At 38.7% G+C, this 19,409-nt stretch overlaps 1 protein-coding gene across 1 annotated transcript in view; it reads left to right on the top strand.

Moving 5' to 3' along the window:
* The first annotated feature begins 595 nt into the window (after positions 1-595).
* The window catches only part of WNT2 (Wnt family member 2), an 88,921-nt gene continuing 70,107 nt past the window's right edge, over positions 596-19,409 (top strand). Inside the window, 3 exon segments of the mRNA NM_001168691.1 lie at positions 596-1,046; positions 4,078-4,301; positions 12,274-12,551. Of these exon segments, the coding sequence (NP_001162162.1) occupies positions 961-1,046; positions 4,078-4,301; positions 12,274-12,551 (588 nt within the window). The 5' untranslated portion in view covers positions 596-960.

Raw genomic sequence — 19,409 nt, 5'->3', positions numbered from 1 at the left:
ATGCAAACAAAAAGAAAAGTCTCTAGCTTTCAGCTTTAAGGAGATGAATGCACAAAGATAAAAATTCACTGAATTACTGCCTCAGCCTTCTGTCAGCATATCTGCCTGCTTGCTTGTCTATATGCCAGCCTGTCTCTATCCATCTACCTGTTTGTTTGGCTAATTTGTCTGTCGGTCTCTTCCCCACCTCTACGACCAGTGTTTGTGTGGATCCTCCTTCGCCACCGCCTCCACCCCCCGCCCAAGTCAGTGTAGATCATGCCCGTAGAGATTTCAGTTTGCAAGGGTTGTCTCCATTCCTCAGCCTGAGCATTCCAACCAGCCTCACACCAAAACCAGAGGCTGAAACTGCTTGGGTTGTTCTCTGTTACGTGACTGCAAGGTGACGGCCGGCCTCCTCGGGTTTTCCAAGCCTAGTCAGAGGTGTTTCCCCCTTCCTTCCCTCCTTGTCCCCCCACCCCCACCCCCTACTCTGAGCGTCTCTTGACATCATTTCATCCATCAGAGCTTAAAAAAAAAAAAAGCCACCCACCCAGTGTGTAAGCAGAACCCTCCTCATCTCCACAGCCGTGCCTGCGCTCAGGCTGTGGAGAAAAGAAGAATGGAAACAGGGGCAGCGAAGGAAAGAAGACGTGCTCTCCTCGCTCAATCCTTCCTCCCCGCAGCCTGGGAATTTGCTTCGGGGTGAGGCTCTAGCTCAGGGGCTGGAGGTCATCCCTGACCTTGAGCTCGCTCCCCCGCTCTCCGTGTGAAACTTATCAGTGAGTCTCGCCACTCGCAGACGAGAGAAGGGGGTGGGGGGGTGGGGGAAGTAGGCTGCCGTGACGGGACGGGACGGGACTGGAGACGCTCTCCCCGCGGCCGCCGCTGAGGGTTTCTTGTCCCCGTTATTTCTGTTCCATGGGATGGACCCCGCACACACGTTGTGTCTGACCTGATGCGGACTGAAGGGTGTTTAATATGAACTCCTCTTCTCTCTTTGGAATCTGGCTTTCTGTTCCTCTGATCTTATCCTGGGTAACCCCACAAGTCAGCTCTTCATGGTGGTAAGTTCAGCACTTGACAAGGACTTCCTTTGCTCGATGTGATTTTTGGAAGAGGGGAGCTGGCACAGTCCTGGGCCAGGGAGACCCTTTTTCTTGGGGCTTTCTCCCGTTCAGAGACTGACTGATGTCGAACCTCAAATTCCCCGCTCGCCCCCCCACCTTACCCCTCCCAGCTGCAGTCCAGCCTCAGAGTCCCTTTTTTTCCCACGACACGTCCCCATCCTGCGCCCCTTCTTCCCCGACAGATCATTCCGTCTTTGACAACCTGGAAAAAGCCAAATTCTTGCTCGAAAGAGTGATCGGATGTTGGTTTATTTGGATCCAGGATAAAGGCAGCAAAATGAGTCAAATTCACATCCTGTGGGGAGAAAGACTAACCGAATCTCTGGCACATACGTGTGTATCTGTGTGCGTCTCTCTGTGTGAGTACAGCCATGGTTATTAACCTCCAAAAAAGCTGAAGGGCCGATTGAGGTACGGCTTCATTTTTTAGCCCCAGGAGCAATCAGTGAATGCTTCTGCATCATTTGTGTTCTTCCAAATTCCTAATGGCCTTGCCTTAACTGGGCTGAAACGATTTGTTTTTATTGCCTCAAGATAGAGAAGTGTCGACCCTCATTCCGTCTTCAGCCAATGGTGTTTTTTTTTTATTATTTTTTTTAATCAAGGCAATATTTTGCAAAGCCATAACCCAAAGAACTTTGGTTCTGAGTTTTGAAAAGTCAGTCTTCGACCCACTTGAAAAAACTGATGTTTAATGGCAACAGGTCTTCAGATCCCTAGTTCCAGAGGGAGGAACTCCTTCCTGTCCCAGCCCTCTACTATTTAGAGACTATACAGCTGAAAACTCTTTTACAACCCTGCAACTACTAAATTTAAGAAAAGAGATGGGAAGGTTCAGAAAGACCTGTTATCTCCTGCTATTTATAAAGGCTGGGACAAATCTAGCTTTTCTCAAACCCAATAAAGGAATAGAGTAGGGAGATGACTGGAGATCTTCAAACCAACAAGGCCAAGCTGTTGATGGGAAGAGGAGTTCAATTCCGGCTTAAAACCACTTAGAATGGGAAAAGCATTTAGCCTTGACATTGCTGACATAGGATCAAAGATTGATTTATCAGACTGACCATTTTTCAATAAAATGACTATTTCTGTTTCCATAGGTGTATAAACATTATTTATTGCTATAGCTTTTTGTCACATTGTCTCTTAGCTGTCACTTAAACATATATTTTTGGAAGTCACAGCTTTAACGATTTTATGATCATATAAAATAATGAAAATACAAGAAAAAGACATTTTTCCTGTTTGATCGCTTCAAAAGACACCTATGGCAGCTTGGGTTATATGAAAGGTACCTTTCTAAACAGTTCACTGCTAATAGAGAACATCTGGGTACAGATGATGATGTAATTTAATTTTTGTTAAAGTTTCTTTTCAAAAGTCCTTTACCGAAGCTATAACACTGAGTTTGATTCTCCCAAACATTTAATGTCCTTAAAAACAATAGAAAAGGTTTTTGTTGGGGGAGGGTTCCCTGAGAATTGTCTTTTAAAGAAAACAAATAAGTTGCAGCATGGGAATTTAAAACCGAGTCTTCAGCAATAAAAGAAGAATATGCCTATAATCCTAATGATGTTATATCAGTTAACATAGATAGATTTTCCCAAGGCAACCCATGCACAAGTTTCTAAAATATTTGATTAATCTTAGTCAGGAGAAAGAAGTCAGTCTCAAAGGCAGATTTCCCCCCTGAGACTGTTCTTCATTGAGAATCTCTCTTAAGCTTTCTCCTTTGAGTAAATTATGTGTCTCCTTTATCCTTTATCCTTCTCTACCCCCATCTAAAACACTTTCCTTCATACTCAATATTCAAGTCAAGAAAAGGCAGAGTTCACAGCATCACAGATTCAAGGCTAGAAGGAAACTCAGCAGTCAATTAATTCAACCTCTCATTTTACAGAGGAAGACAATAAGGCCCCCAGAAGGTCAGGCAATTCACCCTAGAAAGAGTTTATTTTGAACCTAAGTTCCCTGACTCCAAATCTAATGCTCTTCCCACTGCTCATGCTCTAAGGTGCTGGATTTTTTTTTTTTTTTTTGGCATATTACTTCATTATGCCTCAGGTTATTCAGTGGATAATGATAAATCACTAGGACTTGACATGAAGCACTTTGCTCCCAACAACCTTTGAGGTCCAGATTAGACAAGTATTATTATTATTATCAAATGAGATCATTGGAAAGTGCTTAGCACAGTACTTGGTACATAATATTATAAATGGTAGCTGTTATTATCATTCCCATTTTACAGACTGATAGGCTGACTAGGTGATTTGACTGGAGGACACAAAGTAAACAGAAAAAGAATTTCAACTCAGGTCTCAACTTTATATCCAAGGCTCTATTGGACTAAGAAGGGGCACCAGATTCCAACCCCCTTGATTTACAAAGAAGGAAACTGAGGCTTCCTCATAATTTGTTCAAGTTCACACCCTAGCAAATGACAAAGCTTCGACTAACACCCAAATTTCCTGACTTCCATCTAATGTCCATTTCATGACACTACACAGGCATTTGCAAGTTTGCAAGAAATGTGTATTAGTGCTTTGAGCTCTTCTGACCCAGAATAACAACAATTATTTTTTAAATGCTTTAAAAAATTATTTAGTGGAAACTTCCCCTTTTGATATCTGCAGGTATCCTTAAGTCTTTCTTCCCTTTGGGTTGTCTCCTTGCCTGGTTGCCTAAGAAAGTCCCACTTTCTTAGAGCCCTGGTGGGTATCCTATGAGTGTCAATAACTGATATTCCTATAGCCTGCATTGACTTTGCAAAACCACCAATTAACATCATCTTCATTCTTCCCTATTTTTATTGATTTTGTTAAATACTTCCAAATTACGTTTCAATCCGGGTCCAATTTCACCTTGGGAATGGGACTGGGTGTTTACCACCTCTCTTCCATAACGAGACACCCATCATGCCGGCTTGTTCCCTAGTTGCTCTCTTCCCTGTGTTTGCTGCCTGCAGGTACATGAGAGCTGTGGGCTCCTCAAGGGTCATGTGTGACAACGTGCCAGGCTTGGTCAGCCGCCAGCGTCAGCTGTGCCACCGGCACCCAGAGGTGATGCGCTCCATCGGCCTGGGTGTGGCGGAGTGGACCGCGGAGTGTCAGCACCAGTTTCGCCAGCACCGCTGGAACTGCCACACCCTGGACAGGGACCACAATCTCTTCGGCAAAGTTCTGCTCCGAAGTAAGTATCCCTCCGCATGTGCGTTGGCCATCAACTCCATCAGGTTCTTGCTTGCATTAGCGCCATGCTTTGACTACACTTTTCAAAGCACACACAGATTTTATTTCATTTGACAGAAGAGGAAACCAAGGTTTCAGGTAGTGAGGCGACTTGCCCAGCTGGCATGGGATGGTGTCGGAGCCTCCTGATGCCCAGACCTATGCCGGATCCATTATACCATACAGATGCTTCTCCTCCGTCCTCAGGATGGACAATACAATAGCTTTCCATTTGGATTTCTTGCCTCTTCTTTCTCTGGCTTTGATCTCTTAAAGGGAGAGGTGAGCAAAGGCTCAGCTTTTAGATGCATTGGCATGTAGAGGGGCGATGTTTGGAGTTCATACTGTCATTATTAGTGTTAATTATAATAATATCTCGTGTTGATTTAGCAGTTTATAGTCGACAAAATACTTTCCTCTTTAAAGCCCAGCGAGGCCTGCAGCTCAAGTATTCTTACGCCCATTATATACATTAGGAAGCGGGTGGAGAGACTAAATGATTGGCTGCCAACGATATAGCTAATAAGTGGCCAAGCTGGGATTTGAACTAAGATCTAACGCCAGCCAAGATTAGTGCTGGAGGGTTTGGTCTGATTTTGCTTTTTGACTATACCATACAAGTGTTCTAAAAACACTTTAGTGGTTATTTTCCCTGATTGCTCCTCCCTGTCATCATTTACAGGGAAAGATGATTTTCTCACTCCCATTTCACCAGCAAGGGAACTAAACCACCTATTGATTAAGCAAGCATTCATTAAGTGCCTACTGTGTGCTCAGTACCCTGGATGCAAAGAATCAGAATGATCCAACAACTTAGAAGTCAAAGCAAAAATCATTGTATCTAGAATAAAAAAAAATCGGTGTTCAAATATAAGATTTATTGACTACTGATCTTGGGCAAGCCACTTACTTAGCCTCTATGAGTAAGACTCATTTATTTTTTTTTTTTGCCTATAAAATGGGAGTATTGTGCTCTAGGCTCTTTAAAGCCCCTTCCCACTTTAAATTCTGTTGTTGTTGTTGTTTTTAAATCCCCACTCATTCAAAAACCTTTGCTTTTCCTATCTGCTACTCAACCTAGGAATGAATGTCAGAGATAAATGAAGTCATAGAATTTTATATGGGACCTTCCCAGAGGATTATCTAGTGATATAATTAGGTTGTTTTTTTTTTTTTTAAGAAGCTAAGAAGACCAGCTTCCTAGTTAGAAATAAGGGGGAAGTGATTGTGATCATCTGAACTTGTTAAAACTGCTTTCCTAGTTCAGATGAAATATTTAGGTTTTGCCACAAAATGTTACAGCATGCCGCCATTTGGAAATTGAACTGAATGCAAAGCATCCTTCATCTGAGTATCAGAAACAGGAAATGTTGCACTTGTCTGTGTCCTGCCCACCCCATGCACACCCTCCCCTTCCCTCCCATGCCTAGGAAAAACATGCAGGCTGTCCACTCCATAATACATAACAGAGGGTGTTTCTATCATGCATTCATCATACCCCTAAAGTTTTATGGGGCCAAATGCATAGCTGAATGTCTCTAAAATCGCCCAAGGGAGTGATATGCTCACTGTTTGTGCATCTCTGGAGCTAATATACTGCAATATTGTAAGAACTATATCCTTCTGCATTCCTTTTGGAGTTTCGATATGATGTAGCAGATTTTTTAAAGGTTAACAGCAATTTCAGTTGAATGGCATTTCAAGGCTTCACCTAGATTAGCTCACCAATGAATCAATAAAAGTTCTGGTCCCTGTCCAAAAAAAAAAAAGTTTTTGGATGCTGATGCCAGCATGGAAAAATTGTGAGCTATATTATAGGGATGCCCTCAAGTGCTGATTAAATTGAAGATCTAGTGAGGTTTTTCTTATCCAAAGTGTTTATAAATATTCTCCTTCCAGCGTACCAATTCATATATTATTTGTCAAATTCTCCCAATTTAAAAGCCGTGTCTATGAGAATACTTTGAGAAATCTTCAAGGTGTAGAAACTTTCAGACCACAAATAGAACTAGAATAAAGATACTGCGTCTGGTCATTGATTTCCAACAATAATATATTTATATAAGCTAGAGGATTCATTCACAAAAGAATTTGAATAAATCTTGCCAACATTTTCATTTCAGTGAGAGCTGTAGAGTCAACGGGAAGCCAGAAGGTGTGGGGAAACAAGGAGGTTGATAGCTCAATCTATTCTAAGGCCTAACATTATTTTTGTTTTTACTCTGATAGCTTCAGATTTTTCATATGAAGCTGAATTAATTACATAAAAGCACACAAAAAATAGAATATTCACTTGAGACTATATTTCTTCCTTCTCTTCACAGAAGGCCAGATTCCATCCTTATATACTCACCCTCCTTCCCATTCAAGTAATGAGGGTTTTGTGTTGATTATGGGAGGGCAGAATTTGGCCTGAAGAGGCTTATTCTGGAAATAATCATGAAATTCCATTGAAGCCATCCAAAGATTTTAACAATTAATTGTTTGAAGAGAAGTTCCCATCTCCGGACTGTGAAGTGGTCTGAGAGTTTTCTTTATAATAGTCAAAGCTAACATTTATGTGGTGATTTCACTTTTGCACAGTGCTTTACAAATCTCTCGTTTTCTCAAAACAGCCCTGGAAGATAGTTGCTTTTAATATCCCCATTTGACAGATGAGGAAACTGAGAAAAATAAAGGTTAAGAAACTTGCCCAGTAGTGTCTGAGGATGAATTTAAACTCTGGACTGACTCCCTGACTGGCTCTCTTTGCTTTCAGCCACCTAGCTGTCACCTGATAAAAATTAAAGGCAGGGGGTGGAATTGCGTATTTGAGAGGCTCACACAAGAGGTGGGAAGACTCCATCTTCACAGGGGAGCCAAGAAGTTTCCTTTCACTCCACAGAATCAGAGATTAAGAAGGATTTTCTGAGGAGGATTTTGGGTTTTTTTTTTCTTTAATTCCTTCATTTCACAAATCTTTATTATCCTCTTTATGTTTACATGACTCTTTGCTATTCAGTAAGAGAAATAGTTTGGGGGATTTTAGTTGACAACTAACCAACTAGCAATGGCCAGAATATTCTTACTACAAAACCCAAAGTTGGAAAATGAAACTTATTTTTACTGCATAGAGTCCAGTGTAGGCAGTCAAACTTTTTAGCCCTAGTGCCCTACAGGTTATTCTTAAACTCTCAGTCAGATAATATTCCATGAAATATGCTTACATGTCTTGAATAAATACTTGATGTACCTTCTCCAACTATATTTTGGTAGAATAATTATCAAAAATTGGAAAAAATCCAGAAATTAATCTAGAATTAATATATTTTTACCATTTAAGCATTCAAAGGACTTGGCTTTTATAACTTAAATTGATTTGAATGGAATACCTTTTGGGGGTTTTTCCTAAGAAAATCAGAAGTCCAATTTTGTATTATTGCAAATCCAGTGCATAAAATTCATAGCATTTTAATGATTCATTAAGCATGAAAAGCAAAACATCTTAAGACTGTATCAACAGGACATGAAAATACATAAAGGAAAGTGAAAAATCCAATTCATCTTCTCAATGTTTTGTTTAAATAAACATACCTCTAGATATGTGTCATAGAGATGAGACAATGTACACATACATGGATAAGAAGTGGCATCTTTAGAATATGATTATCTTTGGAAATCTTAAGGGGAGAGAGAGGGTCAATTTAGTTCTACAAAAATATTTTTTCTTTCAGCCAACAATTAATGTAACTATTATTTGAACTAACAACGTACTCTTATTTGCACACTAGTCCAAGTTTTTCTGCCAGAAGAAACATTCTCTTGCTCATTTTTAAAAAATACCTTTTTGGTACAGTTTTTAGAACATCTCTCCTTCCCTCCTTTTCATATACACACATGTGCATGTGTACACACACACACACACACACACACACACACACACACAATTTTTATTTATTCACAAGATGTTTGAATTAAAAGTTATTTGGTAGTGATACCAAAGAAGTTGTTTTCAGGAGTTCCCATTCTTAAACAGCCACTGGCACCAATGTTCCTTCTTCTCACATCCCTGAGTTCCCTAAACTTCAAATCAGAAGTCTTAGATTAGGATTTCCCCAGATTTATTAGTACTGTGACCTTAAGGAATTCACTTAATATTCATTTACTTTCTATCCAGAAAAAATAGTTTTATTGTTAGGAGGATCAAGTGCAATTATAGAATTTTGGGGCGAGAAAGGACCCTAGAAATTATATTTTCCAGTCCCTGTATTTTGTAGGTGGGGAAACAATGTATATGAACATTCTTGGAAAACCTATAGCATCCTTCACAAACATGAGCCATCATCATAATTATCATTGGGTTTGGGTTTGTTTTATTTATTTATTTTTTTAGAATTGATTGCCAATGTCTACCATTGACTTGACATTTCAGTAGAGGAGCAGTAGGGATAAGAACTAGACCTGTGATTTCATTGATATAGAAATTCCCCAGTGAGGAAATTCTCTCTAATAATGCAGGTCAGCACCTTTCTCCGGACCTTATCAAACTCAAGTAGAAACTGGATCCTTGCTGGCCACATACTGACTTGGAAAACCACAAATTACTATTATCTACATTATATTGTTGGGGCAGTTAAGCAGTATAGAATGGTGACCCTGAAGGAAGGAAGACTCATCTTCCTAAGTTCAAAACTATCCTCAGACACTTACTAGCTGTGTGACCCTGGGCAAGTCACTTAACTCTTTACCTCTGTTTCTTCATTTGTAAAACAAATGGGAGAAAGAAATAGAAAACCACTCCAGTGTCTTTGCCAAGAAAACCCCAAAGGGGTCTGGACTAAATGACAACAAAATGTTGTTTGGGCTTTTATTTGTTTTACAAAATGTTTCCCAATTACATTTTTTTAATAACCCTCACCTTTCATCTTCGAATCAATACTTGCTATTGTTTCCAAGGGAGAAGAGCAAAAATGGCTAGACAGCGGGAATTAAGTGACTTGCCCCAGCTATCACAGCTAAAAAATGTCTGAGGTCAGATTTGAACCCAGGATCTCCCATCTCTAGCCTTGATTCTCAACCCATTGACTATTTTCTGCTGAGCATTTGAGACCGCTGGCTTAGGGCACTGAGCGATTCAATGACTTGCTTTTGGTTGCATAGCCCATATCTTTCAGTGGCAGAAACTAAACCCAGGTCTTCCTGCCTCTAAGTTGGCTCTCTATCTACTACCCCATAATGTCTCTTAGAGCAACATGAACTTGTAATTTATTTTCTAGCAAGACTAATTATTGTGTCTATGAACCAAGACTAAGCAAGTTTGAAAAAACTAATTTTCTATTTTCATTTTTTTTAACCCTTACCTTGTATCTTCGCATCAATTCTAAGACAGAAGAGTGGCAAGGGTTAAGCAGTTGGAGTTAAGTGACTTGCCCAGGGTCACATAGGTATGACATGTCTGAGAACAGATGTGAACCCAGATCCTGATTCCATGCCTGACACTCTATTCACTGTGCAAAAAAAAAAAAAAAAAAAGAAAAGAAAAGAAAAGCTATTTTTCTCCACACCACCATCTTTTAGCAAGACATATTAGTCTCTACTTGATTTCTTTTACAAAACAGCTGAATTTCACTCAGGCCCTTTGTGAGTTTTACATTATAGGTTGGGATACCTTTTTTAAAAATGACATATGATCATCACATTCCTCTCTGGGGAGCACAAACTGCTACTTATGGCAAATATTCACACAACTTATTTTTATATATACAAGGAAATGTTCTATTTTTTTTTTGAGTTGTTGGGTTTGGGGGATTGTTTTTTAAAAGCTGAGGTAAGTGTCATTTAATATGGTGAGGATATGTTTTTCTGATTTTTAATAATGAGGCTAGCAGAGCAAATATTATAAAGAACAAACAATAAATTTTAGCCCCGAATGACAAATGGGAACGAGCAGTGCTGCAATGCAAAATGGTGGTTTGTTCTCCCAGATGTATGGTTCAAAAAGTCACACTCTTGTTGGCGTACCTATTGGATCACCTAATGGCTGTCTGTTTTCAGCCTTCAATTGGCACTGGGTCGTTCAGCTTCTATTCTGGTTGTTAATATATTTACTGTGGCAACCATTAATAAAAAAGCATGCTAATAACAATGAAATACAGCACCATTTGAAAAATGAGGTGCACGGGGACCCTAAAGAGTCTTATATCTGTCATTAAACCACAACACTGTATTATGAGTTACTACAGATTATTAAAATAATTGAATGTAGTTATTGCACTGAAATATGTCCCTTTTAGTCAGTAAGTGAAAGTAGACTTTGCTCTAATAAAGAACAATTCTAAGAAAGCACAACAAATGGCTCGTGCACAAGTCAAATCATAGGTGACAAATTTGTTTTCTTCCTGAAAAACCGCAAAACCCTCTCAATTGTCTTTTTCTGACCCATAGCGTGGTTAGTGCAAGCATTCCAGAGTTAAGTCAATTCACCTTCTGAGTTAGCCATCGTGAATAATCCAACAATATTCTCTAAACTGCTTCATGAAAGTCGAGGTGAAGACAAAGTCCCTGGGTGGGAAAGCAGCAGAGCAGTTCTCTCTTGGCTTCTCATCCTAAGCTCTAATGCCCCCCACCTTTCCCCAGCCATTTGCTTTAAACACAAAGTTTTCGATTCAAATCCATTTCCCTCTCTGTGAGCCCCCCCCCCCAAATACCAGCATTTTTTGGAAGGTAGCTACAGAAGAAGGCTTGAGAATGGACTTTTAGGGATAGAAGACCCTCAACTTGCATTTTGCAGATGAAGAATCAGTTTTGTACACTTTTGAAAACATTTAGGGATGCTCTCAAGCCAAAATATATTTGCATTTGCTATTTTGTTGTGGCTATTATTATACAGTCATATCTAAATCTTTGTGACCACATGGACCACCACATTCCAATACCGTCCATGAGATTTTCTTGGCAAAGATACTGGAGTAGTTCTCTATTTCCTTTCTCCAGTGGGTTAAAGTAAACAAAGGTTAAATGACTTGTCCAGGGCAACAGCTTCTAAGAGTCTGAGCCAGATTTGAACTCAATTTTTCCTGAATCCAGACCAGACAGTCTATCCACTGTTGCTTCAAAGGTGCCCTTCATAAGAGGGCCATGTGCCAGCCTCATAGCTTTGAAATGGACAGAAAACCTAGTTTTACTGCCCCCATTTTCTCCCTGTTATATAGAAAAATACAGGTGTCGTAGATCAGTCGTTCAGGCCTGTCTGACTCTTTGCTACCCCGTGGACCATACCATCCATGGAGTATTCTTGATCAAAATTCTGAAGTGGTTTGCCAGTTCCTTCTCCAGTGGCTTAAGGCAAACAGAGGTTAAATGGCTTGCCCAGGTTACAGCTACAATTACAATTAGTAACGAACTCCTATTGGAACTCAATCTTTCCCAACTTCAGGCTCTGGACTCTATCCACTGAGCTACCCCCCCCTGCTGCCTAAGGCACTAATGCATAGCTATTATCCCAAACCAGCCCTGAAGCACAAATGAACCCCTTTACCCGCCTTGCTTAGGGTCTCCATAGAGATCTTGCCTTGCTTTAAGAAAAATTCATAAATATGTACTTATTTTGATACAAACTGCACAAATGGGATGATGATAAACAAAAAGGATTCTTTATGAAAAGACTCCTCCATAGCATAAATGCCAATCTTAAAGCATTTTATAAATACTAACTAAAATCATCGTTATAATGATGATAAAATCATGAACTCCCAAGAATGGGATTTAATTTGATGTGAAATGCACAGAACTTTAGAGACGTGATCTTTCCCTAAAGAGAGGTCCAAAAACATGATCTGGGAAGGGAAAACCCCCTCCAAAAGATTGTGGGTCCGCAGGGAGCCCCAGGACATTGGGCTAACGTCCTCTGGAGACAGGACTGACGATTCTCTTAAAGATGATTGCTTTGATTACAGGTAGTCGAGAAGCCGCCTTCGTGTACGCCATCTCCTCCGCCGGCGTCGTGTTTGCCATCACCAGAGCCTGTAGCCAGGGAGAACTAAAATCTTGCTCCTGCGACCCAAAGAAGAAAGGAACTTCCAAAGACAGCAAAGGCACTTTTGATTGGGGCGGATGCAGCGATAACATTGACTATGGCATCAAATTTGCCCGAGCGTTTGTGGATGCCAAGGAAAGGAAAGGAAAAGATGCCCGAGCACTGATGAACCTTCACAACAACAGAGCTGGGAGGAAGGTAGGCAGCCAATGATTATCGTACATTTTATAGACTCAACTGCAGCTTACAGAGCATCTCACGAAAACCTTTCTTTGACTTTTCTTCAGTAGTTAGCTAAAAATGCAGATGGTAAGCCTGATTTTTCCTCTAGTGAATAGGCCCACACAGGGAAAGAGAGAGGCACCATCAAAGGAATAGGCTAGAAACACAGACTCGTGAACAACTTTGCCAATGTCTAAGCTAAACAACCAAAATCAGCCAAAAAGCAAGGATTTTGGTCAATCTTGGTTGTTTATACCAACCACCAAAATACTTTCTAGTATCCCCTCTTGTAGAGTCGTAGATTTTGAGCTGGTAGGACCTCAGAGGCTATATGGTCCAATTCAGGCTTAAGCAATTTAATTTATTTTTCTTCAATTGAATTGGTCGAATCCAGCAGTTGTTTTCAGCATTGTGTAGATGCTAAAATCGCCACAGTTATTCCATGGACATTTGGAGCCCCATATAAATGCCAAAGAGGCAGAGATATGCCATGGCACATCAGCTCTCCATATTTAGGGTGATTTTAGGGCATCTCTCATAAAAGTCAGGATGCCTAATAGCATGATAGTCGCCATCTCATTCATTGTTTGTTTGTTTTTTCCACTGCCAGACCAAGAGCTCACCAGCACAGAAAATGTCTGTTTTTTTATTTATAGTGGTACATGGGCTCATGAAGCATGAGAAAAGCCCAAAGTGGCACACTAGGTCCTTGAGGTTCTTAGGTCTCATCTACATGTAAATAATCTCTAACATTCCTATTAATCCCGTACATCGACATGGTAGTATGATCGAAACAATTTATGTTGTTGGATTTCTGCTCTTTATTCCATAATATACACAAGCCACAACTGTTTGGGGTGATCTACTGTTCTAGTCAGAACTGTTCTATAATGAGTTTCATGGCCAAGCAGGTAGACACAGTTATAATCCTTGAATTTTCTTCAACACAACTTAAGAATGTGATTAGGAAAATATATAAGAAAGTCAACATAAAAATTAAAAGATCCCAGTGGGACTTTAATGGGAAAAAGAAATAGAGAAGGATAAAAATCTGTTTGCATGAAAAACCTTTTACTAAGCCCAAAGAAAAAGAAAATCTGATTTAAAGAAACTTGGAAAGAAAAAACCCTTGGTCAGCACAAAAAATAAATAAATACATACATACATACATACATACATAAATAAGATGAGTGTGACCTGAACTGTTTACAAATAGTACCTTTCTTATTTTTATTAATTTATGGACATATGGTGATAACTGCCAAAGATATAGACTATCATTGTGCAATTCTACAGCTACAGGCAATTATTAGTTGTGCAATGGGATGGAAAAAATGCACATTGACCTTTTCTTAGAGTTAAGTATATAAGTTGTAAAATACAGTGTTTTTGAAAGGGATGTGCTGCTTACTTCTTCCGAGCTATGTACACAAACATTCTCTCACAAACATTCTCGACTGAATGTTTGAAAAGGAAATGTGTCAGAGAGGAAACTGACTTGCTGCAATAAAAATCTTAATTTTGATGAATGTATATCATCCCCTGTGGTCACTGTAAGTTCTGGAGAGCCAGAGATCTTAAGCTTCTTACTTTTAGAGATGAACAGCTGCTAGGATTCCGCTTTTGCCTTGCTCACCCTGCAGACTAATGATTAGTAGACAACTTCTGATCTTAATAAAAAATGAAAATGCAAACTTTAAAAAAATTTAAAAGATATTTTATTTGCCCAATTACATGTAGTAACAATTTTCCATATACGTTTTCTGAAGTTATAAGATTCAAATTTGTCTCCTTCCATCCCTTCTTTCCCCCCTTTCCTGGAGATTATAGGCAATTTGATCTAGGTTATATATGTGTTGTCATGCAAAACAAATTTCCACATTGTTCATTGTTGTGAGAGAATACTCTTATAAAACCAAAACTCAAAAGGAAAACACAAACTAAAGTGAAACATAGTATGTTTTGATCTGTATTCCAGCTCCAACAGTTCTTTTTCTGGAGGTGAATAGCATTCTTTCTCATATGTCCTTTAGAATTGTCCTGGATCATGGTATTGCTGAAAGTAACTGTCTCTTACATCTGATCATTCCACAATATTGTTACTGTGTACAGTGTTCTCCTGGTTTTGCTTATTTCATTCTGTATCAATTCATGCAGCTTTTTTTGAAATCATCCTATTTACCATTCCTTATAGCACAATAGTATTCCATCACCATCATATATCCCAATTTATTCAGCCATTCCCCAATTGATGGACATCCCCTCAATTTCCAATTCTTTGCCACTCCCAAAAGAGCTGCTAATAAATATCTTTCTACAAGTAGATACTATCCCCCCCCTTTTTATCTCTTTGGCATACAGACATGGTAGTGGTCTAGTATTACTGAATCAAGGGATATGAACAGTTTTATAGCCCTTTGGGGATAGTTCCAAATTGCCCTTCAGATTGGTTGGATCTGTTCACCAATAAAGCATTAGTGTCCCAATTTTGCTGCATCCCCTCCAACATTTATCACTTTCTTTACTATCACATTGGCCAATCTGATAGGTGTGAGGTAGTAAGTATTGAGAGTTGTTTTAATGTGCATTTCTCTAATCAAGAGGGATTTAGACCTTTTTTTCACATTATTAATAGCTTAGATTTTTTCATCTGAAAACTGCTTGTTCATATCCTTTGACCATTTGTCACCTGAGGAATGGCTTGTATTCTTGTAAAATTGACTTCGTTCTTTATATATTTGAGAAATGAGACCTTTATCAGAGAAATTTGTCATGGAACCCTCCTCCCCCCATTTGTGGTTTCCCTTCTAATCTTGGTTACTTTGGTTTTGCTTATACAAAATCTTTTTAATTTAATATAGGCAAAATTATTCACTTGGCATCTTATAATGTTCTCTTTCTCTTGTTTTATCATAAATTCTTCACTTCTTCATAGATCTGTTAGCTAAATTATTCTATGTTTCCCTATATTGTATCACCCTTTATATCTAAACCATATACCTATTTTGACCTTATCTTTTGTTTAAGGTGTGAAATATTGATCTATCTGTAAGTTTCTGCCATACTGTTTTCCAGGTTTCCCAGCAGTTTTTATCAAATAGTGAGTTTTCTCACAAAAGCTGGCATCTTTGGGTTTATCAAACATGAGATTGCTAAGGTCATTTACCCTTGTATATTTTGTATCTAAACAAACTTTTAAAAATGTAGTTTCAATTCATGGTGGGCAAGTTATTCTTCAAAAAAATAGCCTAATGTCAATAGGTGTGAAATTTAAGAGTAAATGTGCTGAGAGGGAGCATGGCACAGTGGAGGAAGAGCCAACCTTGGAGACAAATCTCACCATATATATGTGTGTGTGTGTGTGTGTGTGTGTGTGTGTGTGTGTGTGTGTGTGTGTGTGTGTATGTATATATGTTGGTTCTGTGACCTTGGGCAAGTCACCTCAATTTTCAGTATTTCAGGCTATGACTATATAAATTGGAGAGCAAGGAACAATTTATGTTGGTAGAAAGAATCTCCTCATTGGGGGGCTACTATACCATAGGTCCAGTATAATTTTTTTCAAAAAATATATTAAGATAGACATACATCCCTCTTCTCTCTGCTTATAGTCTATATACCTTCTTTCTCTATTAAAAATAGTGGAATTATTGGGAGAACCTCTTGATCTGACATTTGCTATGCAAATTGGAAAGTAAAATTTTGATCTATAATTCAACACCATGAACAATATGGCATCCCTGCCTTCCTTCAAGGCTCAGCTAAAACCCCAGCTTCCACAGGAAACCTTTCCCAATTCCCCCTTCCTTCTAGTGCCTTACTTCTCTCGTTGTTTTAATCACCAATTTATCACATATGCAGACTGTGTGTACAGATTTATTTACATGTCTCCCCTATTAAATTTCAAGCTCCTTGAAGGCAGGGAATGTTTTTTGCCTTTCCTTACATATCTAGCACCAAGTGAAGTGCCTAGCACATGGTAGGAACTTAATTGACTGATAGACTGAAAAAAAACCACTTTTTCAACATTTTAAATAAATACCCAAGTAATTTATGAAAAGCAGCTGGTTAGAAAATCCTCATTTGGTTTTATGTGCTTATATTAGTTGAAGTTTTCAAAGGCTTCATAAAGATCCAATTTATGTTAACATCAATGAGTAGTAAAAAGTTTCCTCCCTCTATAATTGTTTTAAAAGCCACAAATTTGATAGTCCTTGTTGTGACCCATTTTTCTACCTCTTGAAAGAAGAAGCAGCATGATACAGTAAAGTATGTGTTGCAGTTGGAGCTAGGAATACCTGGGTTCAAATCCTACCACTAACATTTATATTTGTGACTTTGAGAACACTCAGTCCCTTCATACATCATTTGGACTAGAGAACCTCTGAGATCCTTTCTAAGTCTAAAGCTGTGATCCTATGTGATTATACTGTTGCTAAATTGTCCTAAGAAGACTGAAAGGTGGTGGGATGGGGGAGATTCTATTTAAAAACTTCCAGAGAGTAAAATTCCACAGCTTGTCTCAGCAACTCTTTTCCATGTCTTAGGAAGCTCTACTTTTGAAAACTTCTTCTTTATATTTAATAACAATTGAGGTATAATTTTAGCTCCCAAAACAATAATTGACAAGTATTCTCTATTCAATAGCTTTTCATGAGATCATAAATGTTTTCTTAAGTAACTGTCCAAGCTACTTTTCCCTAGAATAATTTGTTTTAAACAATTTTATGTCTATGCCAAAAGACTGACCTTCAGTCATTCTGGAAATTTCCTCAATCATATAGTTATTCTTGATTTCCACTCTACAAAACTAAAATTTACCCCCCACCTCATGCTAGATGTATTCTTATATAAATTATGCTTAGAGATTTTAGCTCTGTCCAGCAGAGCCAGTAAGAACTGAATCTTCAGGGTTTTTGTTTTTTCTAGTTTGCACTAAAAGTTCCTGTTCCCACTATTTATGGGGTCGTGTCCACATCCCTAGAACAGGAACAAGCTAATTAAATCAACTCTGAATTCACCCTTCTGACTGAATCTGGTTATCCTGTGAATAATTCCATCCTGGAATTCCATTCCTTGGAAATTTGATGTTCTTGACATTTGCAAAGAAACTAGCATCTATTTCTCTTTTTCTTAAAAAGAAAAAAATTAAGCAAGCAGTAGTATAGATAAAGATGACCTTCTTCTACTACCCTTAGAGTTTGGCTTAATAACATATCAGAGTACTATGAGCACATTATTAAACACCTACTTTATGAAGAACGTGGGGCTAGGTGCTAGGAAAGATAAATGCATAAAACACAGTTAATTACTGAGTACGGTAGCACACATGCCTAGAGACTCTGCTATTGGGGTAGTTGAGGCTAGCAGATTTTTTTAGTTTGGATGTTCCAAGCTATGTAGGACTAAAATCTATCTGGTGTCCACATTAAGTGTGGCACCAATATGGTGAGCTCCTATTATTATGGAGCTACTAAGTTACCAAAGGTGGGACTAATTGGTTTAGATAAGAAATGAAGGGGGTCAACACGAGTGGCCATTTTCATTTCCAGCCTGGGTGAGATAGACTTAGTCCCCCCAAAAAAGTATTTTTAAATTTACAAATTAATAAGCACAGTCTGAATCATCATATGGAGCACACTGCCCATAAGAACATCACACAAATCATGATATTTCTCAATAAGCCATGATAAGTATATATATATATATATATATATATATATATATCTTGATAATATTAGAGAGGTTCAGAACTAACACTTGTTGATACCCCAAGAGGAAAGAGCCTTACTTACAAGGGTTATCATGGAAAGTGTTTATAAGAGGTATCATCTGATTTGGACTGCAAAGAAACAGTAGGAATTCAGAAAGGAGAAGGATAAAGAATATTTCAAGAATAGGAATAGGTAATAATGTGAGCAAAGGCAGAGTAGTGGCTTACACATTGAGTATAAAGGACAGAGAATAGTGCACTTGGACTAGAATTCAATCCTTGTGGAGGGAAATAAGATGGCCCAGGCCAATCAAGATCAGTAAATACACTGAAGAGAACAAAAGCTTCAGAAGAGGGTACAAATAGGTCCATTTTGTCACTACCTTGTTAAATTTAAAATCAACTTAAAAAGAAAACCCTATGTAAACTAAGACCCTATAAGTTTCATATAAGATCCTATTTTGCATAATGGAATACTTGTATTTGATGATGATTGCTAAGTCCATAATTTTACATTTTTGTTTTTAAAAAAGGAGATAGCATGCTGCCATATTGTGGAGGATCCTGAATGCTGATAGGAGTTCAAATTTTGTTCTCTGAGCCATAGGAAGTCTCAGATTTCTAGCCACAAGAATTATATGAGAAGTTCTCCACATAAGCAAGATGGGTTTGGCAGCAGTACAAGGACAAATTGAAAGGAGAAGAAAGTGAGGATGGAGAAACCTGTTGGAAGATTATTTTAGTAGTCTGAGAGGGAGTGAAAAAGTGTACAAAGATGGCAGCTCTAGGAGTGGAGAGAAGGGAGATAGATATGAGAGATGTTACAGCAGTGACTGCTTGGATGGGAGAGATGATGGGAAGAGAGAGTGAATTAACATTTGTATATCTCCTACTATGTGCCAGGTTCTATGGTAAGCACTTTATAAATATTAGCTTTGATCCTCATAACAATCTAGGAGGAAGGTTCCTATTTTACAGTTGGAGAAACTGAGGCATACCAGTTATGTGACTTACTCAGGGTCACACAGCTAGTACATGAGTCTGAATTTGAACTCATGTCTTCCTGACTCCATGCCAACACTCTAGCCACTGAATCACCTAATAGCTTTTAATGTTGAATA

This window comes from Monodelphis domestica, chromosome 5 (genome assembly GCF_027887165.1).
Source record: "Monodelphis domestica isolate mMonDom1 chromosome 5, mMonDom1.pri, whole genome shotgun sequence".
NCBI classification, from domain to species: Eukaryota; Metazoa; Chordata; class Mammalia; order Didelphimorphia; family Didelphidae; genus Monodelphis; species Monodelphis domestica.
This window is presented reverse-complemented; position numbering and strand designations above follow the sequence as displayed.